Source organism: Salmo salar, chromosome 16 (assembly GCF_965601325.2).
Source record: "Salmo salar chromosome 16, fSalSal1, whole genome shotgun sequence".
NCBI classification, from domain to species: Eukaryota; Metazoa; Chordata; class Actinopteri; order Salmoniformes; family Salmonidae; genus Salmo; species Salmo salar.
The window spans coordinates 49,953,229-49,978,767 of NC_138306.1; the positions used below are offsets into that span (position 1 = coordinate 49,953,229).

The 25,539-nt window shown below is 46.4% G+C and overlaps 2 protein-coding genes across 2 annotated transcripts; one reads left to right on the forward strand and one right to left on the reverse strand.

Moving 5' to 3' along the window:
• The first annotated feature begins 9,771 nt into the window (after positions 1–9,771).
• On the forward strand, positions 9,772–13,653 carry LOC106573997 (transmembrane gamma-carboxyglutamic acid protein 1). Its single transcript, XM_014149486.3, has 4 exons — positions 9,772–10,017; positions 10,787–10,832; positions 11,897–12,060; positions 12,706–13,653. Exons 2-4 carry the CDS (start codon positions 10,823–10,825, stop codon positions 13,090–13,092), a joined length of 561 nt encoding a protein of 186 aa, XP_014004961.1. The 5' UTR covers positions 9,772–10,017; positions 10,787–10,822; the 3' UTR covers positions 13,093–13,653.
• Positions 13,654–17,580: 3,927 nt separating this feature from the next.
• cpox (coproporphyrinogen oxidase) lies at positions 17,581–24,946 on the reverse strand. Its single transcript, XM_014149484.3, has 7 exons — positions 24,321–24,946; positions 22,585–22,728; positions 22,259–22,369; positions 22,015–22,156; positions 19,353–19,571; positions 19,151–19,255; positions 17,581–18,165 (listed from the first exon to the last, which is right to left on the reverse strand). Exons 1-7 carry the CDS (start codon positions 24,814–24,816, stop codon positions 18,081–18,083), a joined length of 1,302 nt encoding a protein of 433 aa, XP_014004959.1. The 5' UTR covers positions 24,817–24,946; the 3' UTR covers positions 17,581–18,080.
• Between the last annotated feature and the right edge of the window lie 593 nt (positions 24,947–25,539).

Genomic DNA, 25,539 nt, shown 5'->3' on the forward strand with positions numbered 1-25,539 from the left:
ACATGACATGCCGATGTGTGTTTAGGGGGGCTATGTAAAGCCACTGGGTGGTTAGGTGTGACTCCTTTGGGTTTCCATAAAAAGCGAGAGAAAAAAGTATGTTCCTGCAACACAGAAGTAAGACTGGAGACTACATGGCTGCTGAAGGCAGTGACGGACCCCGGCTTTAAGTTTACGGCCACCATGGTGCACAGCCCTAGGAACATGTCTCAGGACTACCTGGCCTGATGACTCCTGGTTGTCCCCAGTCCACCTGGTCGTGCTGCTGCTCCAGTTTCAACTGTTCTGCCTGCCGCTATGGAACCCTGACCTGTTCACCGGACCTTCTGTTTTTGATTGATTGATTCAGCATGTTGGATGCTGTCATTGGTGAAATGTCAGAACAATTCATCGAATGCAACGGCTAACTGGTGGAGGCCCTTTGTGCCCTTGACCTAGAGAGCCATGACTTTCTAGATGTGAAAAAAGTGAAACCACTGCTGAATCTAAGCAAAACAGATTCGGTGGAAGCTGAGTTTTTGCAGACTGAAATCATCCACTCTGTCTCCAGTGAGGACAAATGGACCCCACTTGATATCCTACAACGATTCTCTGGGCCTCTCTATGCTATGCCGACCGTGCTTACTGCACTGAAACAGGGACTGACTTAGGGTGTCCGCAGCTACATGCGTGTTCAGTCAACACAGAAGAAGCATGCTACACCCGAGAAAAGCTCATCTGGCATTTGAGGGGGATCTTACAAGAATTTTTCGGGGGGAGAGGAATGGTCGATTATTCAGGAAGTTCCATAGAGCATCAAGGAAGCTGCAACTCTTTTGAAAAGGTAAGATTGAAACAATCTACCTGGTTGGTTTCTGTCATAATCTTGCTTTAGGGCGCGTATGGTGCTGATAGAGCGCAGCGAGATTTCGTGCCATTGAACCTGTCAATTCTTGTTCAAAACCTTTGGTTATTGTGGTATAGTGTGATATAAACATAATTCAATATAATTCCAATGCAAGAGCCCAAATGACACCCCTGGGTATAGCTACATATTGGTAAGTTTCATCATAGAGATAGATAGGCTACAGTCTATTATGGTCGTCTCGGTAACCTATTGTTTTTTGAGTCTCTAAATATTGGAAAAGTGTTTATGCTAGGCTGGCATTGCTTAATTGATTACGTGGGTCGAATTGGATTCACAGACGTGTATTGCATCACAAAGCGTAGCTGAACTCATGAGCGAGCGACATGATTTCCCATGTTTGAAGATGCCCTGTATAGGCCTATTTATTTAGAAAGATGGCTATGCATGGCTGCATCTCACTGTAGTAGGCTGTAGGCTGCATCTCACTGTAGTAGGCTGTAGACTGCTTCTCACTGTAGTAGGCTGTAGGCTGCATCTCACTGTAGTAGGCTGTAGGCTGCATCTCACTGTAGTAGGCTGTAAGCTGTAGGCTGCATCTCACTGTAGTAGTCTGTAAACTGTAGCCTGCATCTAACTGTAGTAGGCTGTAGGCTGCATCTCACTGTCGTAGACTGTAGGATTTAGGATACATCTCACTCCAGTAGGCTGTAGGCTACATCTCATTGTAGTAGGCTGTTGGCTATATCTCACTGTGGTAGACTGTAGACTGTAGTCTACATCTCACTGTAGTAGACTGTAGGCTTTAGGATACATCTCACTGTAGTAGACTGTAGGCTGTAGGCTGCATCTCACTGTGGTAGGCTGTAGGCTGTAGGCTGCATCTCACTGTAGTAGGCTGTAGGCTACATCTCATTGTAGTGGGCTGTAGGCTGTAGGCTGCATCTCACTGTAGTAGGCTGTAGGCTGTAGGCTGCATCTCACTGTAGTAGGCTGTAGGCTGTAGGCTGCATCTCACTGTAGTAGGCTGTAGGCTGCATCTCACTGTAGTAGACTGTAGGCTGTAGGCTGCATCTCACTGTGGTAGGCTGTAGGCTGTAGGCTGCATCTCACTGTAGTAGGCTGTAGGCTACATCTCATTGTAGTGGGCTGTAGGCTGTAGGCTGCATCTCACTGTAGTAGGCTGTAGGCTACATCTCACTGTAGTAGGCTGTAGGCTGTATCTCACTGTAGTAGGCTGTAGGCTGCATCTCACTGCAGTAGGCTGTAGGCTGCATCTCACTGTAGTAGACTGTAGGCTACATCTCACTGTAGTAGGCTGTAGGCTGTAGGCTGCATCTCACTGTAGTAGACTGTAGGTTGCATCTCACTGTAGTAGGCTGTAGGCTGCATCTCACTGTAGTAGTCTGTAGACTGTATCTCACTGTAGTAGGCTGTAGGCTGCATCTCACTGTAGTAGGCTGTAGGCTACATCTCACTGTAGTAGGCTGTAGACTACATCTCACGTGTAGGCGTAGGCGCCCGTGTAGGCGTGGCTGCATCTCACTGCGTAGGCGTAGGCGCCCACTGTAGGCTGTGGCCATCTCACGTGTAGGCGTAGGCGCCCCTGTAGGCGGGTGCATCTCACGTGTAGGCGTAGCGCCCACGTGTGACGGGCTGTAGGCTGCAACTAACTGTAGTAGACTGTAGGTTGCATCTCACTGTAGTAGACTGTAGGCTGTAGGCTGCATCTCACTGTAGTAGACTGTAGGTTGCATCTCACTGTAGTAGGCTGTAGGCTGCATCTCACTGTAGTAGACTGTAGGCTGTATCTCACTGTAGTAGGCTGTAGACTGCATCTCACTGTAGTAGACTGTAGGCTACATCTCACTGTAGTAGACTGTAGGCTGTATCTCACTGTAGTAGGCTGTAGGCTGCATCTCACAGTAGTAGACTGTAAGCTGTAGGCTGCATCTCACTGTAGTAGACTGTAGGCTTTAGGATACATCTCACTGCAGTAGACTGTAGGCTACATCTCACTGTGGTAGGCTGTAGGCTACATCTCACTGTGGTAGGCTGTAGGCTACATCTCACTGTTGTAGGCTGTAGGCTACATCTCACTGTGGTAGACTGTAGGCTACATCTCACTGTGGTAGGCTGTAGGCTACATCTCATTGTAGTAGACTGTAGGCTGTAGGCTACATCTCACTGTGGTAGACTGTAGGCTACATCTCACTGTGGTAGGCTGTAGGCTACATCTCACTGTGGTAGGCTGTAGGCTACATCTCACTGTAGTAGGTTGTAGGCTGCATCTCACTGTGGTAGACTGTAGGCTACATCTCACTGTGGTAGACTGTAGGCTACATCTCACTGTGGTAGACTGTAGGCTGTAGACTGTAGGCTGTAGGCTACATCTCACTGTGGTAGGCTGTAGACTACATCTCACTGTGGTAGGCTGTAGGCTACATCTCACTGTGGTAGGCTGTAGGCTGTAGGCTACATCTCACTGTGGTAGACTGTAGGCTGTAGGCTACATCTCACTGTGGTAGGCTGTAGGCTACATCTCATTGTAGTAGACTGTAGGCTGTAGGCTACATCTCATTGTAGTAGACTGTAGGCTGTAGGCTACATCTCACTGTGGTAGGCTGTAGGCTGTAGGCTACATCTCATTGTAGTAGACTGTAGGCTGTAGGCTACATCTCACTGTGGTAGGCTGTAGGCTGTAGGCTACATCTCACTGTGGTAGGCTGTAGGCTGTAGGCTACATCTCACTGTGGTAGGCTGTAGGCTGTAGGCTACATCTCACTGTGGTAGGCTGTAGGCTGTAGGCTACATCTCACTGTGGTAGGCTGTAGGCTGTAGGCTACATCTCACTGTAGTAGGCTGTAGGCGTGGCCATCTCACAGTAGTAGACTGTAAGCTGTAGGCTGCATCTCACTGTAGTAGACTGTAGGCTTTAGGATACATCTCACTGCAGTAGACTGTAGGCTACATCTCACTGTGGTAGGCTGTAGGCTACATCTCACGTGTGCGTAGGCTGTAGGCTACATCTCACGTGTGCGTAGGCTGTAGGCTACATCTCACTGTGGTAGGCTGTAGGCTACATCTCACTGTGGTAGACTGTAGGCTACATCTCACTGTGGTAGGCTGTAGGCTACATCTCACTGTGGTAGGCTGTAGGCTACATCTCACTGTGGTAGACTGTAGGCTACATCTCACTGTGGTAGGCTGTAGGCTACATCTCACTGTGGTAGACTGTAGACTACATCTCACTGTGGTAGGCTGTAGGCTACATCTCACTGTAGTAGGTTGTAGGCTGCATCTCACTGTGGTAGACTGTAGGCTACATCTCACTGTGGTAGACTGTAGGCTACATCTCACTGTGGTAGACTGTAGGCTTTAGGATACATCTCACTGCAGTAGACTGTAGGCTACATCTCACTGTGGTAGACTGTAGGCTACATCTCACTGTGGTAGACTGTAGGCTACATCTCACTGTGGTAGACTGTAGGCTGTAGACTGTAGGCTGTAGGCTACATCTCACTGTGGTAGGCTGTAGGCTACATCTCACTGTGGTAGGCTGTAGGCTACATCTCACTGTGGTAGGCTGTAGGCTGTAGGCTACATCTCACTGTGGTAGACTGTAGGCTGTAGGCTACATCTCACTGTGGTAGGCTGTAGGCTACATCTCATTGTAGTAGACTGTAGGCTGTAGGCTACATCTCATTGTAGTAGACTGTAGGCTGTAGGCTACATCTCACTGTGGTAGGCTGTAGGCTGTAGGCTACATCTCATTGTAGTAGGCTGTAGGCTGTAGGCTACATCTCACTGTGGTAGGCTGTAGGCTGTAGGCTACATCTCACTGTGGTAGGCTGTAGGCTGTAGGCTACATCTCACTGTGGTAGGCTGTAGGCTACATCTCACTGTGGTAGACTGTAGGCTACATCTCACTGTGGTAGGCTGTAGGCTGCATCTCACTGTGGTAGGCTGTAGGCTACATCTCACTGTGGTAGGCTGTAGGCTACATCTCACTGTGGTAGGCTGTAGGCTACATCTCACTGTGGTAGACTGTAGGCTACATCTCACTGTGGTAGGCTGTAGACTACATCTCACTGTGGTAGGCTGTAGGCTACATCTCACTGTAGTAGGTTGTAGGCTGCATCTCACTGTGGTAGACTGTAGGCTACATCTCACTGTGGTAGACTGTAGGCTACATCTCACTGTGGTAGACTGTAGGCTACATCTCCTGTGGTAGACTGTAGGCTTTAGGATACATCTCACTGCGGTAGACTGTAGGCTACATCTCACTGTGGTAGGCTGTAGGCTACATCTCACTGTGGTAGACTGTAGGCTACAGTCTCACTGTGGTAGACTGTAGGCTGTAGACTGTAGGCTGTAGGCTACATCTCACTGTGGTAGGCTGTAGGCTACATCTCACTGTGGTAGGCTGTAGGCTGTAGGCTACATCTCACTGTGGTAGACTGTAGGCTGTAGGCTACATCTCACTGTGGTAGGCTGTAGGCTACATCTCATTGTAGTAGACTGTAGGCTGTAGGCTACATCTCACTGTAGTAGACTGTAGGCTGTAGGCTACATCTCACTGTGGTAGGCTGTAGGCTGTAGGCTACATCTCATTGTAGTAGACTGTAGGCTGTAGGCTACATCTCACTGTGGTAGGCTGTAGGCTGTAGGCTACATCTCACTGTGGTAGGCTGTAGGCTGTAGGCTACATCTCACTGTGGTAGGCTGTAGGCTGTAGGCTACATCTCACTGTGGTAGGCTGTAGGCTGTAGGCTACATCTCACTGTGGTGACGAGGCTGTAGGCTACATCTCACTGTGGTTGGCTGTAGGCTGTAGGCTACATCTCACTGTGGTGGGCTGTAGGCTGTAGGCTACATCTCACTGTGGTTGGCTGTAGGCTGTAGGCTACATCTCACTGTAGTAGACTGTAGGCTACATCTCACTGTGGTAGACTGTAGGCTACATCTCACTGTGGTGGAGAGCTGTAGGCTACATCTCACTGTGCGTAGGCTGTAGGCTACATCTCATTGTAGTAGACTGTAGGCTACATCTCACTGTGGTAGGCTGTAGGCATACATCTCACTGTGGTAGGCTGTAGGCTGTAGGCTACATCTCACTGTGGTAGACTGTAGGCTACATCTCACTGTGGTAGGCTGTAGGCTGTAGGCTACATCTCACTGTGGTAGGCTGTAGGCTACATATCATTGTAGTAGGCTGTAGGCTGTAGGCTACATCTCACTGTGGTAGGCTGTAGGCTACATCTCACTGTGGTAGGCTGTAGGATACATCTCACTGTGGTAGACTGTAGGCTACATCTCACTGTGGTAGACTGTAGGCTACATCTCACTGTGGTAGGCTGTAGGCTGTAGGCTACATCTCACTGTGGTAGGCTGTAGGCTACATATCATTGTAGTAGGCTGTAGGCTGTAGGCTACATCTCACTGTGGTAGGCTGTAGGCTACATCTCACTGTGGTAGGCCGTAGGATACATCTCACTGTGGTAGACTGTAGGCTACATCTCACTGTGGTAGACTGTAGGCTACATCTCACTGTGGTAGGCTGTAGGCTGTAGGCTACATCTCACTGTGGTAGGCTGTAGGCTGTTGGCTGTAGGCTGTTGGCTACATCTCACTGTGGTAGGCTGTAGGCTGTAGGCTAAATCTCACTGTGGTAGGCTGTAGGCTGTAGGCTACATCTCACGTGGTGGCGTAGGCTGTAGGCTGTAGGCTGTAGGCTGTAGACTGTAGGCTGTACGCTGTAGGCTGTGGGCTGTAGGCTGTGGGCTGTAGGCTGTGGACTGTAGGCTGTAGGCTGTAGGCTGTGGGCTGTAGGCTGTGGGCTGTAGGCTGTAGGCTGTGGACTGTAGGCTGTAGACTGTAGGATACATCTCACTGTGGTAGACTGTAGGATACATCTCACTGTGGTAGACTGTAGGCTGTAGGCTGTAGGCTGTGGACTATAGGCTGTAGGCTGTAGACTGTAGGATACATCTCACTGTGGTAGACTGTAGGATACATCTCACTGTGGTAGACTGTAGGCTGTAGGCTGTGGACTGTAGGCTGTAGGCTGTAGACTGTAGGATACATCTCACTGTGGTAGACTGTAGGATACATCTCACTGTGGTAGACTGTAGGCTGTAGGCTGTGGACTATAGGCTGTAGGCTGTAGACTGTAGGATACATCTCACTGTGGTAGACTGTAGGATACATCTCACTGTGGTAGACTGTAGGCTGTAGGCTGTAGGCTGTGGACTGTAGGCTATGTTGAGTTTATTTTGATCTCCATTTGCCTTTTGTTTACTGGGTTGGTTTACTGTTACTGTAACTGGCCTAAATATAGATTGTGTCATGCCTTTATCGATCGGATATTTTGTTTACTCGCCTACTACTTGGTACCGCTGGTTTGTTCTGTTCTCATTCATTCGCAGTTATGCCGGTATTCTAAGCCAAACTGCTATTCAGTATTTTTGTTTGCGTGCATGAATAACTAGGCTACTACTTTCAGCATTTAGTTTGTATTATTTTGCATTATTTTGGTAAGACAGCTTGGCTGTTTGTAATAGGTGAATTGCCCTATCTATCTTGTAGCCTATATGACCAAAACAGCCAAGCTGTAGGGTGCTGTCCATTGTGCTGCTACAGCGCAGAAGAGATTTCAAAAGCACTCAATGATCTCGGAGTCTTTGCATTAAAACTTTATGTTTATTGTGGTATAGCCTGGTATAAGGAAAACTCAATAACATTCAGATGCAAGAACCCCCCCCCCCCCAAAAAAAAAATGTTTCCTCCTCGCCAATTTCAACTGCCCCCTTAGTCACTTTGTCCTGGCGCTGGGTCTGGGGCACAGACGTCAGTTCAATTTACACACTTCTGCTTCATCTTTGATAGTGTGGTTGAAAACCTATTATCTGGCAATGACCAAAATATAGGGACATAAAATCCTCTTTGTCGTAGGGTCGACCTTCCACCTCTGTTGTCTTGGTTGGAACCTTTTGTTCACCTAAAAACAATTCCCCAAGGCATTAGAATTGCACCAGAGGTACAGACGGGAGATGATCCACGTGGTTAGATATGGTATGGATCATGCATCCCACTGGGGAAAAAATGTCATTTCAACAACAAACAATCATGTGTTTGTTCTTTCTTGAATTAATGTGTGTGTGTTTGGTTTTACTATCCTTGTTGCGAACAGAAGTCCCCACAAGGGACAGTTTTTTTTTAGGATTAAGGGGTTTGTGTGTGATGAGCCACTCAGTACCTTGCTATTCCCCTGTGAGGATCCTGATTACTATGTTTTATTTAACTAGGCAAGTCAGTTAAGAACAAATTCTTATTTACAATGACGGCCAGTGGGTTAACTACCTTGTTCAGATTTTTACCTTGGCAGCTCGGGGATTTGATCTGGCAACCTTTCGGTTCCTGGCCCAATGCTCTAACCACTAGGCTACCTGCCGCCCCTGATGTGTAATCATCAGAGATGATGTAAAAAGGCCTTGCCACGAGACACACTCGTCCTAAAGTCCTAGCATACAGATGCACACACACACACATACAGGCGTGCATGAACGCACACAAATAAATGCACACACACTCACACGCATTTAGCCTATGGCACGCACACCCACCCACACCCACCCACCCACCCACCCACACACCCACACCCACACACACACACATCCACACACACCCACCCACCCCCACACACACGCACACCCACACACACCCACCCCCACACACACACACACACACACAACACACACACACACACACACACACACACACACACACACACACACACACACACACACACACACACACACATCCACACCCACACACACCCACACACAGACACATTGTTTGGGGTTAGGCTAGAGCTAGGCGATATAAAAAAATCCATATCGCGATAAATTGCCTGAATTGATGCGATAAAGATAAATAGAATGCTAAGATTATAACATTAATGTGCACAACAGTTATTTTTTTATTTTCATGATCCTTTAACCTACTGATACTAGTTTGATGGTTTTAGCCATCAATTGTCCCATTAACAATCACACAAACTTCACATTTCTCAAGTACAGACTACTTATCGTAAGGAAGGATATCAGCAGAATGCCTACTATAAGAGCTCAGTAAGGCCAAATCCACAATCTTCTGTGAATCAGTGCACCATCTAGGCCATGTATACCTAAAGATCCTAACCTCTTGATGAGCTGGGGTTATAGTCCTACTAACTTGGTTGGTGTTTTAGGGTTACGAAGGCCGCTACAGCTACACTACCTCCGTCCTCTGGGAAATGTGCCTGGCTCGGCATTCATCACTGTTTCTAGCTCCTCACGTGCCTCCTGGGTACACCGCCAATGGTCTCAGGGAAGTGGCGTCCTACTTCTGACACCAGTGCTGCGAGTTCAGGGGATAGCCTGCCCTGAATGGGATGGAAACCCACAACCTTGGTTCTGTCAGTCTGACATCTAAACTATTGCACCAGAGATGTACAGTCAATCTACAGTAAATGTGTTGGCCAATGGTGTTTGTGATATAGGATACTAGAATATTGTCATCACTTTAGGTTTATAGATTGATTGATAGTCTGATGCTACTGAGACCAACAATTAAAGTATACTGTATAGTGCTATCTTTTTATGTTATTCAAGAGATCATTTAGTTGATATGTCATTTCAGTGCACAGTGCAGCACACATTTTGTTTCTAAAATGCTTAGTGCCTAGACTATGGTAGAGCAGTGCAGAACCTAAAGACCAAAGTCCATGCACTGACTGCTGTTCACTCAGGAGTCAATGCCGCAAGACCATGGGAACCCCATAAATCAAGTTTGACATGCAACATTTCCTGGTGCATAGCACAGGGTGGTCTACAAAGCTCCATGAACCGAGAGTAGTTTCCGGACTATTTCATTCTTGCTGCACACTCACTCCCAGTTGGATAGTAATTCATAATGTAAAACTAATAATGATTGTGTAGAAATAGCACATAGAAGGGATTTGATGTCAGTCACTTGGTATGATGCGAGTTCTCTGTGACTAAAATTCCTGTTGACTGTCCCTTTAAACTGGAACAAGAAAATAGCTTTTGAACGGGCTTTTGCGCGTGCGTAGCAATATAATGGGGTCGAGGCGATACTGGAGTCCAGAGCGCATTCCTAAAGGAAAATAGGTAAATAAAGTTCAATTCTTTAACATTTTCATTTGACAAATAAATACCTTGAATATTTCGTGTGTTCTTGAAGCGGCCCGCGGAAATATCTCCTCATTGGAATGATAGGAGTCGCTTGTTACAATGTAGTAAAGCAGACCCGGAGATTGGTTGGATACAAATCATCCGCTTGTCAGCAAGCGAACCGTTAACCGTTAACCGTTAGCAAGACAAGCGTCAATCTCAGATGTTATCCATGACACATATAGGCAGCTATAATAATAATAATATCGCCAAAGATTACATCATGTATTTGATATAGCAGTCACTATAACTTATGTTTTAATTCTTCAAAAATAAAACGCTTGAACAATTCACATCCTGTGCGGCTTTCCAGGAGACAGAGCTGGCGCGTACGGCGCTGTGTTTATTACATTTGTGTTGGTCTTTTAGGCTATTTCGGTCATGGCAGTAACATTCCTGTCACCCTGGTTAGCTTTGGGTCAGTCGGTTTTTAGCCACGGATGTCTGAAATTCACAGCACACTGCTTGTGACGGTCATTTCCATTGGGCGGTTGTCAGGGCAGCACTTCAGTGGGAATAATAGTGAACATTGACGCTCTGTGGGAAAAGTGTCCTGAACACCCAGTGGAAATGATGGCCTACTTTCTAGTTTGGATATGTATAATTCTGTAAATATCTGAACCACTTGTTGTATGACTCAGCTGTTGACCCGTTTCTGCTCATTAAAGTTGGTAACTGTTTTTGGTGAATGTTTTTCTATCAACAGACACTGTCACCCATCCCAAACAGACCAGAAGCAATCATGGGGAGTGGTAAGTTGTAGGCTATCCCCTCGGCCTACTAATCTACCTGCAGGGAAGGGCCTTGTTTAAACTCCATAACATGGTTGACCCAGGAAAATACAGTGAGTCTAATCTGGCATTCCTGGGGCGTTTAAACACAATATGGTTCCTGTCCACAGCCTCTGGTCTGATCCCAGATCAGCTAAACAGAGGGCTGCTCTGTCCGCCTGTCTTGATTCCAAGAGCTAGTTTCTCTTATGCTGGCCATGGTTGGCCCTTCTAATCAAAGAAGCTTTTGTTTTATACAGAAATGTAGTTAGTAGGCATTTCCCTCTTTTTCTACTTTCTTTGTATCAACCTCTGCCTCTTTTTCTCTTTGCCTCTCTCTATCCCGAGTGGCACAGTGTTCTAAGACACTGTATCTCAATACTAGAGGCATCACTACAGACACCCTGGTTCGAATCCAGACTGTATCACAAAGGGCCGTGATTGGGAGTCCCATAAGGCGGCGCACAATTGGCCTAGCATCGTCCGGGTTTGGCCGGTGGAGGCCGTCATTGTAAATAAGAATTTGTTCTTAACTGACTTGGCTAGTTAAATTAAATCCATGCCTCTCGCTATCTCTCTCTCTCTCGCTCTCTCTATCCTCTCTCCCTCCTCTGTCCCTCCCTCTTTCTCTCTCTATCCCTCCCTCTCTCTGTCCCTCTCACTCTCTATCCCTCCCTCTCTCTATCCCTCCCTCTCTCTCTATCCCTCCCTATCCCTCCCTCTCTCTCTATCCCCCTCTCCTATATCTCTCTCTATCCCTCCCTCTCTTTTTCTCTCTCTATCCCTCTCTCCTATATATTTCTCTCTATCCCTCCCCTCTCTGTCCCTCTATCCCTCCCTCTCTCTCTACCCATCTCTCTCGCTCCCTCTCTATTCCTGCTTCTCTCCGTCTCCCTCTCCACCTCCATCCCTCTCTCTCTCTATCCCCCTCTCCGTCTGTCTCCATCTGTCTGTCTCTCTCTCTCTCTCTCTCTGCCTCTCTGATCTTCCTTTCTTTTTCTCCCTTCTCTTTCCCTCCCTTCATGTTTTCTCTCTCTCTCTGACAGTGTTCTTGCCGTCGGACCTCGCCAACACAGTGCTGAGGCGTCTGCGCAGGGACAACGGCTACCTGCTAGAGGAGATCCGTCAGGGCAACATCCAGAGAGAGTGCAGAGAGGAGATCTGCACATACGAGGAAGCCAGGGAGGCCTTTGAGAACGATGAGAAAACTGTGAGTGAGACGCACGCAACCAGGGTTGGGGTGAATTCCATTTCAATTCAGGAAGTAAATGCTAAGCATTAAGGACAATTTGAATGTTTGACTTCCTTGTTGACTTTCTAAATTGAAATGGAATTGACCCCAACCCTGTATGCAACACACACAATTCTCTTTGTTTTGCTCTTGCTCCCTCATTGAGAGACACACATTCTCACTCTAACAAAAACACTTGTAGTCCTACTCCAGTGTGCTGGCCAGTGGAATGTTCCTGTTTTTCAGGAAGGGGTGATAGTCAGCAAGAAGAGCAGCTGACTCCTTGAGAAAGAGAGAGAGCTGCTCAGTAGGGAGAGGATCATTACAAGATCTATTGTCAGGGTGGGAAGGCACAGTCAGTCACGCAAAGGGATGTAGTGCATCACACACATACGGACAGCTGTGTGTGTGTGTGTGTGTGTGTGTGTGTTTTCTGGAGCGTGACATTCAGAACGTTGCAGATGGAAATGGCATTTCTAGAACATTCCATATTACAGTGAAATCTTGATTATTTGTTACATTCACGCTCATTTCTTTGTTATATTCTTTAACATATAACTCAATGCCCCTTGAGTTTATTCTAAGCGGATAATTCTGAAGGTGTATCTCTCTGATTGGCTGCAGCAACAGTTCTGGGAGGAGTATGTGCGGGAGAGCAGTGGCGGGCAGCAGTTGGAGGGCAGAGTCCACTCCCTTTACCTGATCCTCCCCTTGCTCCTGGTGCTCCTGATCTCCGGCGTGGCCATCACTGTGTGGCGCTGCCACTCCCGCAAGCGCTCGGAACGCAACCCCGCCCTGGGCCACTCCCACCGGGACCCCACCTTATCGTTGGTCTCCATGGACCAGCTCAGCGTCAACAGCAGCCCTGCCGACCCGGGCTCGGAGGTCACGTCGGCGAGGGGAGGCAGAGGAGATCCACCCCCATCCTACGAGGAGGTGGTCGGCCACACAGATGTGCACATAGAGACAGAGCCTCCGCCGTATGAGGACATCATTGGCCATGGGAAGTGAAGTGACCCCCCCCCCTCCATGCCCCGTCTCAACTGACCCTTCTCCCTCTCTGGCCCCCATCCAGCTAGATCAGGGGTGTCAAACTCATTCCATGGAGGGTCGTCTGTCTGCTGCGGTGTTTTTTCCCCTCTCAATTCAGACCTAAACCAGCTGAGGGGAGGTACTAACTAATCAATGACCTTCATTTATCAATCAGGTCCAAGGGAGGGAAAACCTCAGTGGAATAAGTTTGACACATGAGCTTAGATCCTCCTGCCCTGTCTCACCCTCCGTCTCACCTCCCTCTAACTGTTATGTTACTACACTAACTCAGAGGTGTTGGATGCAATAACGCTGATGCTTGCACTGACCATTGGATAGGGGTGGAGTGATGGTGATGATGATACCAAATGTTTGATTTTGATATACCCAAATGTACAGTTATTTAACCATACATCAGTGATGTTATGACTATCCTGGAGGTTTGAGGCTTGATGAATGGTGCATTGTAGGGTGTAAAGTAAAAAAAGAAAACGGTTCTGATTTCCATACTTCTAAAAAAGGAAATATATATATATATATATATATATATATATATATATATATATATATATATATATATTTCCTTTTTTATATATGGCAAAAAAAAATGTTACAATTCACTATATATATATATATATTATATATATATATATATATAATATACATACATACATAATATATATACACACACACCGGTAGTTGTTTTGAATGTTCGGGGAGTGAATAAAAAGTAAAATAAAAAAAGTAGTCATTTTTGCCATACATTTTGGTTAGCCAGTAATGGCTTTGTACACGTAGACTTGGATGGGTCTATCCCAGCGTCATATGAATTAGTCAGGGACAGTCAATATTCTCAGACCACATTCCCTACGGCTGCATCCCAAATGGTACCCTATTCCCTATGTAGTGCACTAATTTTGACTAGTCCACATGGGTAATAGTGCACTAAATAGGGCATAGAGTCTCCGTGTGACATTATGGGAGCTGTGCTGGCATGCAGCGCAGGCGTGACCTGCGAGGGAACATGGGACAGGAAGCTACAGACAATTACCCATTCTCTCTCTTTGGGCTACAAACAGTATTAAATGTCACTACGCACAGTGTGTGTGTGAGAGCGCATTTTTCTTTTACTGTGGATAACACTGACTATATTGATAATAACAGTGTGAATAACATGAGGTGTGTGACAGAAGGCACTGGTGTTGAGGATCAAACTGAGCCGTTTGATAATGAATACTAGGACACAGTTGGTTTGGTTCTACTCAGCACTACTCACCAATAATATGATCAGCTATTGGTCAACTGTATATTTTATATGCTAATTATGCAGCTGGGGGACTAAATGCAGACATCCTTAACACTAAATATCTGCGTAATATTCATTATTATAAGTGATATTGATACATGTAATATGACAAATGGCCCTGTAAACACTTATTTCTTGAGACAATGTAGAGTTTGACCGGGGTTCAATCTTATCCGCGTCAAAGTGCGTTGACATTTTAACAGTAATTCCCGATTGTGCCGACATTGCAACGTTTCCTGTTAATGGGATCTCAGCGAACGCAGGGAACATTGCCTTTAGAAGGCGTATTGTCGACAGCGTTCTACGGATTGAAGTACGGCCTTTGTCTGCACAATAATATTTACACAGTAATTGTGCAGTTTCTCAACAACGCTTGTGTGATTATTTTTGTAGATGTTTTTGCGTTGCATCACAACCATTGTGCCAAATGTGTTATACATCAGTTGTAGGACTTGAGTGTGCACGGGGCCTGTGTAATCTGTACACCGGAGATGTATGAGAGGACTGACCTGTGGAAATGCAGCACTTGTCCCTATGCTATATGACCTGTGATTGGGATGTGCTGGTTGAGGTAGCCATTTTGCTTGGGTTTATGGCCCTATCCAGAAATGGCCCTTACCCCTTAAACCAGGGATCTCCAATCCTGTTCCTGGAGAGCTACCCTCCTGTATGTTCTCTCTCCAATCCTGTTCCTGGAGAGCTACCCTCCTGTATGTTCTCTCTCCAATCCTGTTCCTGGAGAGCTACCCTCCTGTATGTTCTCTCTCCAATCCTGTTCCTGGAGAGCTACCCTCCTGTATGTTTTCACTCCAATCCTGTTCCTGGAGAGCTACCCTCCTGTATGTTCTCTCTCCAATCCTGTTCCTGGAGAGCTACCCTCCTGTATGTTCTCTCTCCAACCCTGTTCCTGGAGAGCTACCCTCCTGTAGGTTCACTCCAACCCCAGTTGTAACTAACCTGATTCAGCTCATCAACCAGCTAATTATTAGAATCAGGTGTGTTGGACTGAAAACCTACAGGACGGTAGCTCTTCAGGAACAGGGTTGGAGAGAAACCCTACAGGAAGGTAGCTCTTCAGGAACAGTGTTGGAGAGAAACCCTACAGGAAGGTAGCTCTTCAGGAACAGTGTTGGAGAGAAACCCTACAGGAAGGTAGCTCTCCAGGAACATGGTTGGAGTGAGAACCTACAGGAAGGTAGCTCTTCAGGAACAGGGTTGGAGAGAAACCCTACAGGAAGGTAGCTCTTCAGGAACAGTGTTGGAGAGAAACCCTACAGGAAGGTAGCTCTTCAGGAACAGTGTTGGAGAGAAACCCTACAGGAAGGTAGCTCTCCAGGAACATGGTTGGAGAAACCCTACAGGAAGGTAGCTCTCCAGGAACAGTGTTGGAGAGAAACCCTACAGGAAGGTAGCTCTTCAGGAACATGGTTGGAGAAAACCTACAGGATGGTAGCTCTCCAGGAACAGTGTTGGAAAGAAAACCTACAGGAAGGTAGCTCTCCAGGAACAGTGTTGGAGAGAAACCCTACAGGAAGGTAGCTCTTCAGGAACAGGGTTGGAGTGAAAACCTACAGGAAGGTAGCTCTTCAGGAACAGGGTTGGAGTGAGAACCTACAGGAAGGTAGCTCTTCAGGAACAGGGTTGGAGTGAGAACCTACAGGAGGGTAGCTCTCCAGGAACAGGGTTGGAGAACCCTTCCCTAAACACTGAGATCTGAGAGGATTTGATGGTTAAAGCAGGGATGGGCAACTTTGATGGTGGTGGGGGCTACAAAAAAAAACTCATGAGGGACTGCATACCCACATCCCCCCCACCTTGACAGCAGATAAGTTTACTTAATTTCATACAATTCTACTCATTTTGCCATGGGGCAGAGAGGAAAAATTGCTGTTTAACAGTAAATTTCCTGCAATTCTGCACATTTTGCCATAGGGTGGAGAGAATTTTTTTGCAGTTAATATCTGATTGAGATTAACAAAATCAATAGGGGCCCCCGGCTTATAATTTTACCATAATAAAAAGTTTAGATTGCTTGTTTTAGTGGCCAGCTATGTAAAAATGTTTAGCTGACATGAGCTAATTGAACGACTATCAGTGACTAGACGTAAGAGAAACGGCTGATGCACAACCACATTTGGAAATTGCACTTTGTGTTTTCTATTGTAACTCTCAACAGTAGTAAGTTGAAACCCTGACAGTTCCTATCATTATATTACTGATCTGATGGCCTTCAAAAGGGTCAGTTGCCCAGCCCTGTGCTAAAGCAATATGGTGATAGTTCCACCTTTCCCTCTGATAACAACTATTCCACCAAGCCTATTTTGCTTATATCTGTCCAATCATTTCAGATCTTTTAAGTGTCTATATGTATGTGGTAGAAGACATGAGTTTCTGGACATGACCTATTATTGTACTGTTACCTTTTGAAATCCTGTTTTTACAATGCCTTAAGCAAATATATGGTAAACCTTTGGATATGTACTGAGCTTGAATTAATTTGTAATAAAATACTTTCAAACATGTGGAGCCATGTTCTGTAAGTGCCTCCAAATGTCTCCAACCCTTTCCTAGTTTTAAACAAAAGCATGAAGCGAGTTCCATCTTGATCATCCTGTGGACATTCATCTCTGCTATTTAAAAAAGCTGTTTAAACAATCGTAACTATATATGTAGTGATTCATTAACCATGCCTAAATAGACCTGACCATTGCACCACCTGTTTGCTTCCGTGTGAATACACCCCTGGGTCTAACATGGCTGTGTTTACACAGGCAGCCCAATTATTATATTTTTTTCCACTAATGGGTCTTTGGACCAATCACGTCACATCAGCTCTTTTTCAGAGCTGGGCTTGTATTCAGCATTTCACTGTAAGGTCTACACCTGTTGTATTCAGCATTTCACTGTAAGGTTGTATTCGGCACGTGACAATTTAAAAAAAAAATTCTGATTGGTCAAAAGACCAATTTGTGTAGTTTTTTTTTTAAACGGGCTGCCCAACTAGCTTCTTTAAGTATGTAACCAAACAATCCTGGTGCCCTCCCCTTTCTGGCTCACCAGACTCGATCCTGGGTTAGAGAACAGAAGATCACAAGCTCCAATCTTGACGATGCACTTTCTCATAGAACTTGTATTATTAAATTCTGTTGGTGGATGACAGATAGGATATAAAAACATCTTTAATGATGTTTTACATCAACGGCGTAGCCCACACACACCGAGGGGTTCAGATCCACTTTCTCTTCTTGTACACATTCAGCACGAACAGACGGAAGAAAACAGTTTGAAACTGAAAATGAGAATAAGGGTTTTTCCTTTCCCCCCCACATCTGTTTGGTGCCTAGACTGCCTGGTGAACACAACCAGAGGGCACTGAGAGACAGATGAAGCAATCGATCCAAAAAGGAAAAGACATCCATGATGTAGCAATTCAGGCAGTGGTAACAAGGCTTATCAGACACAGACATTATTAAAACAAAGTGTAAAAGCAATAAGAGCGAGTGTGCCTTTTCCAGTAACACTAGCTAATAGTGTCAGTGATGAGTTTGCAGTTGAGTTGACCAATGAGAAAAAGCAACGATCTGCAGTTGAAAGGGGACGGACACCTGTTCCAGTCATCACCAGGTTGAGTCAGGATGTTATCGCCATGGTAACGTCCGTGTCAGACCCACTCCTTGGGGTTTCGTAACACGTCCAGCATATCGGCCTCCAGGGTGCCTTTAGGAGGCTCATGCATGTACTCCCACCTGGGGAGAGAGAATACCGTCAGCATGAATGAGAGACCTGGGGCTACTGCAGATAGAAATGCCATGCATGTACTCCCACCTGGGGAGAGAGAATACCGTCAGCATGAATGAGACCTGGGGCTACTGCAGATAGAAATGCCATGCGCCAAGCTGAATGAGTTGACTCCACAGGCCTGTCTCTGGTACAATAGGACGCACCACACGGACATACTGAGTACAACACGGACATACTGAGTACCGCACGGACATACCACACGGACATACTGAGTACCGCACGGACATACTGAGTACCGCACGGACATACCACACGAACATACTGAGTACCACACGGACATACCACACGGACATACTGAGTACCACACGGACATACCACACGGACATACCACACGGACATACCACACGGACATACTGAGTACCACACGGACATACCACACGGACGTACCACACGGACATACTGAGTACCACACGGACATACTGAGTACCACACGGACATACTGAGTACCACACGGACATACCACACGGACATACTGAGTACCACACGGACATACCACACGGACATACTGAGTACCACACGGACATACCACACGGACATACTGAGTACCGTCTCCTTGACTCAACGGGAAGCCAGCTCTCATTTCCTTTCAAATTCATCTGTTTTATGGTTATTGTTTTAACGTCGTTTCTTACCCTGGCTGCGGTACACTACGTTTCCCAATTGGAACAATAAAGAAATGGATTATATGATTGGAAGATTGATTGGTAGATTGACTGACACTAGCATTTCCCTCTCTGAACCTATGACTATTAACCAGGGAAGGATGATCACGAAGCTGATGTGATCCCTATTCTCATGTCTGTTCAACAACACACATACATTCCTGTAGACAGTAGCACACCCACAGTCCTCACCAGCCCAGTACCCAATCACCAGTGATATACACTCAGCGCTAGCAGCAGCACGACCGTGTGATGCCACAGAACTCACTTGGCTGTGAGGGGCAGGGACATGAGGATGCTCTCGATCCTGGAGCCTGGCGTGGCCAGTCCAAACTTCACCCCTCTGTCATACACCAGGTTAAACTCCACATACCTGAAAACACACACGCACAAGTTACAGACAGAAGACAGGCATGATTGTGAGAATTCACACACTATATGTATTTATTAAATGGCACATCTGTACCCACCTTCCTCTCCGCACCTGCTGCCAGTCCTTCTCCTCTGGGCTGAAGGGATCATTGAGGTGTTTCTGGACGATGGGCAGGTAACAGGGCACCACGGTCTGGGCACAGCTCCTAACGAAGCTGAACGCCTCTTCCTGGCTGGGAGAGTCCAGGTCGTCAAAGAAGATGCCACCGATGCCCCGCGTCTCGCCACGATGGGGGATGTAGAAGTACCGGTCACACCTACAGGGCAGCACAGCAGGAGGAGTGTTTTGAATGAACTAAGCTTGTTTTGGTAGCACTACTTATACCTGCCTGCAGGTATACTGCTTTAGAACTTAGATTCAGCAGGCTTTAAATAAAGTGTTTCCCATGTTAAGATTTACAGTCCCTGCAAAATTGCATAACAACTGGTACAGTGCAGTACTTCTACAGATATTTAACCCATCAGAGTCTAAGCCCCGTCTAAGCCGGCGAGTGGTGGTGGTGGGGGGTTCTACTAAACTATATGGAACAGTTTTAAGGAGGTCATACCAAGGATCATTTAGCTATTTGATTTAGAATTTTAAGACCCCTTGAAGGATCCAAAATATATATTAAAAAAACAAACATTTGAAGAACATTTATTTTTGGTCATACTGCTATTAGCCCATACAACATTGAATAACATATTCACTACATGGAGAGTCCCCAGAACATGTAAAAAAGGAAGTATGTTCTGATGTGTCTCTCATATATTTCAGAGGAAAAAACTTTTTTTACATGCATTTAACCCCATATTTTTGGCATTAAACTGTCTCCATATATACTTCCATACATGTTTTCAACTGGTACCGGGGGACCTTCAGATGAGTCTTGTGAGGCCTGTGGGTGTCCGAGAGGAAAACAACCGACATGTACTGTTAGCTTCATTAAATAGTACCCACAAAACACCAGTCTCAACGTCAACAGTGAAGAGGTGACTCCGGGATGCTGGCCTTCTAGGCAGAGTTCATCTGTCCAGTGTCTGTGTTCTTTTGCCCATCTTAATCTTTTATTTTTATTGGTCAGTCTGAGATATGGCTTTTTCTTTGTAACTCTGCCTAGAAGGCCAGCATCCAGGAGTCACCTCTTCACTGTTGACATTGAGACTAGTGTTTTGTGGGTACTATTTAATGAGCTGCCAGTTGAGGACTTGTGAGGCGTCTGTTTCGCAAACTAGACACGCTAATGTACTTGTCCTCTTGCTCAGTTGTGCACCGGGGCCTCCCACTCCTCTTTCTATTCTGCCAGTTTGCGCTGTTCTGTGAAGGGAGTAGTACACAGCGTTGTATGAGATCTTCAGATTCTTGGCAATTTCTCGCATGGAATAACCTTCATTTCTCAAAACAGGAATAGACTGACGAGTTTCAGAAGAAAGTCTGTTTCTGGCCATTTTGAGCCTGTAATCGAACCCACAAATGCTGATGCTCCAGATACTCAACTAGTCTAAAGGAGGCCGGTTTTATTACTTCTTTAATCAGAACAACAGTTTCCAGCTGTGCTAGCATAATTGCAAAAGGGTTGTCTAATGATCAATCAGCCTTTTAAAATGATAAACTTGGATTAGCTAACACAACGTGCTATTGGAACAGGAGTGATGGTTGCTGATAATGGGCCTCTGTACGCCTATGTAGATATTCCATATTCCAGCTACAATAGTCATTTACAACATTAACAATGTCTACACTGTATTTCTGATCAATTTGATGTTATTTTAATGGACAAAAAAAAAAGTGCTTTTCTTTCAAAAACAAGGACATTCCTAAGTGACCCCAAACTTTTCAACGGTAGTGTATATGTCCTTGAGACTCTAACCTTTGTAAAGAGGGGTGTAGCCCAAACGGTTCATATTAGTGTGTAGCCAAAAACGGTTCAGACAGAAGTCGACAGACCGGCTGTACCGAATTTAGACGAGTCTCCTGACACTTGTGGAGGTCGTAGAGCAAAGGTCGTGAAAGTCTCGTCTTTCCATAGAGACGTCGTAATAGTTTTGTAGGCCAAACCGTTCGGATGTTAGACGATTTTGTGAGAAGACTGATTTTCGGGATGTCTCATGGTCTGACAAACACCACTCTAGCGCTGTCATCTGTCATAGTGTTACATCGGCGGAGGCGGTGGATTGAAATGCATCCAATGCAAAAAAACCCCAGATATCTCTAGTTTAAACGGACGGATTTTTGTATTATGCTAATGAGATTTCCTTGCGGGCATCGACCTCGGGCTGAAAACATGGTAGAAATGTAGAGCTACTAGATTCAATGACTCTAGACACAGAGGTAGTTATTAGGTTAAAATAATGTTATTACACTAAATGAAAATGCAACCAAAAGTTATTTAAAAATACAACTACTGTATGTTTGACTTGAGAGAAGTTCAAGATAATGTAAACCTGGGGAAAACTGAATGAATGAATGTTTAAAACGCAAAGAGCCTATAGGAAGCCACACAACACTGACACACAAAGATGAACAGTACCCACACTCACTCACAATGTCATTTTCTATCTAGATACCACTGAACAAACGGTCTTCTTATCACTGCTGAACAGTAGAGACCCACCCAGTGTAGTCACACACACACACACACACACACACACACACACACACACACACACCACACACACACACACACACTTTTTTCACATTGTCACAGATACGTGTCGTACCACTTCTTGAAGTCGGGGTAGTACTGAGGGTGATGTTTGTCACAGGCCTCCTTCAGACTGTTGTGAAAGTGAGCACCATCCTCCTTATTGACATAGGTAGGAGTCAGGTCTGTACCCCCACCAAACCACCACTGTTTAGTACCTGGGGGGGGGGGGGGAGAAAAGAAAGAAAGAGACAAGAGTGATCATTCATTATGTCAGCTCTGACTATTGAATGGTATGAGATCATAGGTCACAGCCTCACCGTCTCCTTCTTCTATCTCAAAGTATCTGTAGTTGAAGTGCACTGTGGGAATGTGGGGGTTCGTGGGGTGGATGACGGAGCTCACGCCCATGGCACAGAACGGCAGCTTGCCTGGGAGAGGACAAAACAATACAATTAAATACAATTCATCTCAACCATAGTCCGACTCAAGGTTCCAATCCTGATTCCTTTAACACATTCTGTTATCAGAACGGCCATCTCTGGTCTTGGGTGAACCACATACCATGAGGTGACACACTGTACTGCAAGACAACAGAAAGTTCTGCTGTAGTTTATGAGGTTGATATGAACTCTGAGGGCTTTACCATCTTTTCCTTTGAGGACCTTCCCTCTGCTGCGCATCTGCTTGGCGGCCTCCTCGGTCAGGTTCCCAAACACCACGGACACGTTGACCCCTGCCTTCTCAAACACCTTCCCATCCTGCAACACACAGCTGATTCCCCCGCCACCTGAAAGACAGACAGACGGATTGACCAATGGACGAACAGAGACGGAAACAGACAGGCATGGACGAACAGACAGACGGAAACAGACAGGCATGGACGAACAGACAGACGGAAACAGACAGGCATGGACGAACAGACAGACGGAAACAGACAGGCATGGACGAACAGACAGACGGAAACAGACAGGCATGGACGAACAGACAGACGGAAACAGACAGGCATGGACGAACAGACAGACGGAAACAGACAGGCATGGACGAACAGAGACTGAAACAGACAGGCATGGACGAACAGACAGACGGAAACAGACAGGCATGGACGAACAGACAGACGGAAACAGACAGGCATGGACGAACAGACAGACGGAAACAGACAGGCATGGACGAACAGCCAGACTGAAACAGACAGGCATGGACGAACAGACAGACGGAAACAGACAGGCATGGACGAACAGACAGACGGAAACAGACAGGCATGGACGAACAGACAGACGGAAACAGACAGGCATGGACGAACAGACAGACGGAAACAGACAGGCATGGACGAACAGAGACTGAAACAGACAGGCATGGACGAACAGACAGACGGAAACAGACAGGCATGGACGAACAGACAGACGGAAACAGACAGGCATGGACGAACAGAGACTGAAACAGACAGGCATGGACGAACAGACAGACGGAAACAGACAGGCATGGACGAACAGACAGACGGAAACAGACAGGCATGGACGAACAGACAGACGGAAACAGACAGGCATGGACGAACAGAGACTGAAACAGACAGGCATGGACGAACAGACAGACGGAAACAGACAGGCATGGACGAACAGACAGACGGAAACAGACAGGCATGGACGAACAGACAGACGGAAACAGACAGGCATGGACGAACAGACAGACGGAAACAGACAGGCATGGACAAACAGAGACTGAAACAGACAGGCATGGACAAACAGAGACTGAAACAGACAGGCATGGACGAACAGACAGACGGAAACAGACAGGCATGGACGAACAGACAGACGGAAACAGACAGGCATGGACGAACAGACAGACGGAAACAGACAGGCATGGACGAACAGACAGACGGAAACAGACAGGCATGGACAAACAGAGACTGAAACAGACAGGCATGGACGAACAGACAGACGGAAACAGACAGGCATGGACGAACAGACAGACGGAAACAGACAGGCATGGACGAACAGACAGACGGAAACAGACAGGCATGGACAAACAGAGACTGAAACAGACAGGCAGACTATGTTACACTAAAGAAAGGCCCAAAACCAAAATCACTTTGCTATATTGCCATACCAATACTGGCATGGGTTCAGAATAAGACAGTGTGGCTGGTTACTAGACCCATCTGGACTAAGGACAGGGTGGACAACCTTCGGATTAGTTTTTGTACATTCATTGAACACGTCTATGTTTTGCTTGTGTCATTGTGAATGTGCCAGGGTTGATAGTTGCCAGATCGGTAGTTGCCAGATCGGCCTATGTAAGATTATACACCGGATTTAGGTAGAGGTTGACTGACTAGTCTATCCATGGGCGCACATTGGCACGTGCCAACCGGGAGATACTTGCCTTCTTTCCGTTCCCATCGGTCCACTTTGAACTTGCCGCCGTCCACCTCCTCGAGCGCTCTGCAGAACTCCGCCTGCGTCTCCATGATCAGCATCTCCATCCTCGTGCACATCTCTTCTTTCCTCTGCTGCAGAACTTTGACGTCGGTACACGGCGGAGACATGAATGTCTTGCATTTCTCCGCTATCTCCGTGTCCTCCTCGGTTTTGGGGATCACTGACGCCATTTCAGCTCGCTGAAAGTGAGTAGCGCTGGCCACAAACCCCGCCACTGCCGCCGCTGCTCCAGCTACCAGCACTGCGCCTCTCCTGGTTCGCCCAGTAGCTTTGGGAACCCATATCACTCTCGGAAGCGAAGTTAACCTGCGGACTGAAGTTTTAAGGAAGACAGAAAGGTGCGAGTCCACTCTGGAAGCTCCCTTTGAATAAGGAATCAAACATTGTCTCACGGTGGTTTGCGCCGTTCTGTTTATGGAATAAAGAACGATGGTAGCCATGAGTAGTAAATGATCTAGCTGTCGTCTCCGTGTAAAATGTACAAGTTGGTAGACATCTAGCAAAAACGGAGAAATACTATCACAAGTTGACAGCCGTGCAGGCAGACACTTCTCTAAAGGTCCGGGGGGTGTGTACTTGCTTTGAACCGAGCGATGAAGCATGGGAAATGGTGTTTCCGAGGAGACTTTGCAGGCTTGTTTAACTGATAGTGAACTGCAGCAAACAGCAAGACCCACAAGCCAGTGCTGTTCTGTAGGCGTGTCTTTATTAACCAGAACGTGACAAGGGACCCGTCGCGCTCTGTCAAGATAAGAGGAATTGGCGCATAATGACTGATGGATTTATTTTCTTGTTCCTGTAACGCACGAAGAAAATTATGCCATATGCCTTTTTTTCTCACACAAATCGTAGATTAAAATGATCAGAAAAAGGATTGCTTTGTGCTCCAACCTTTTTAAAAGGGTGTACAATATAAAAGCCGCCCCATTACGCACACGAACGGAAGTGTGTGTGGGTTGGTTCTTCTATCCTTGTGGTGGACCTAAAATCCTCACAATGATAGTAAAACATGGACAATTCTCCCTTGTGGGGACACGTCTTCATGAGGACAAATGTTATTTTAAGTTTAGGGGTTAGATTTAGGTTAGGGTTACAATTAGGGTTGGAATTAGGATAAGAGGTGGGTTAGGAGTTAGGGTTACAGGTTAGGGGTTTGGGAAAAT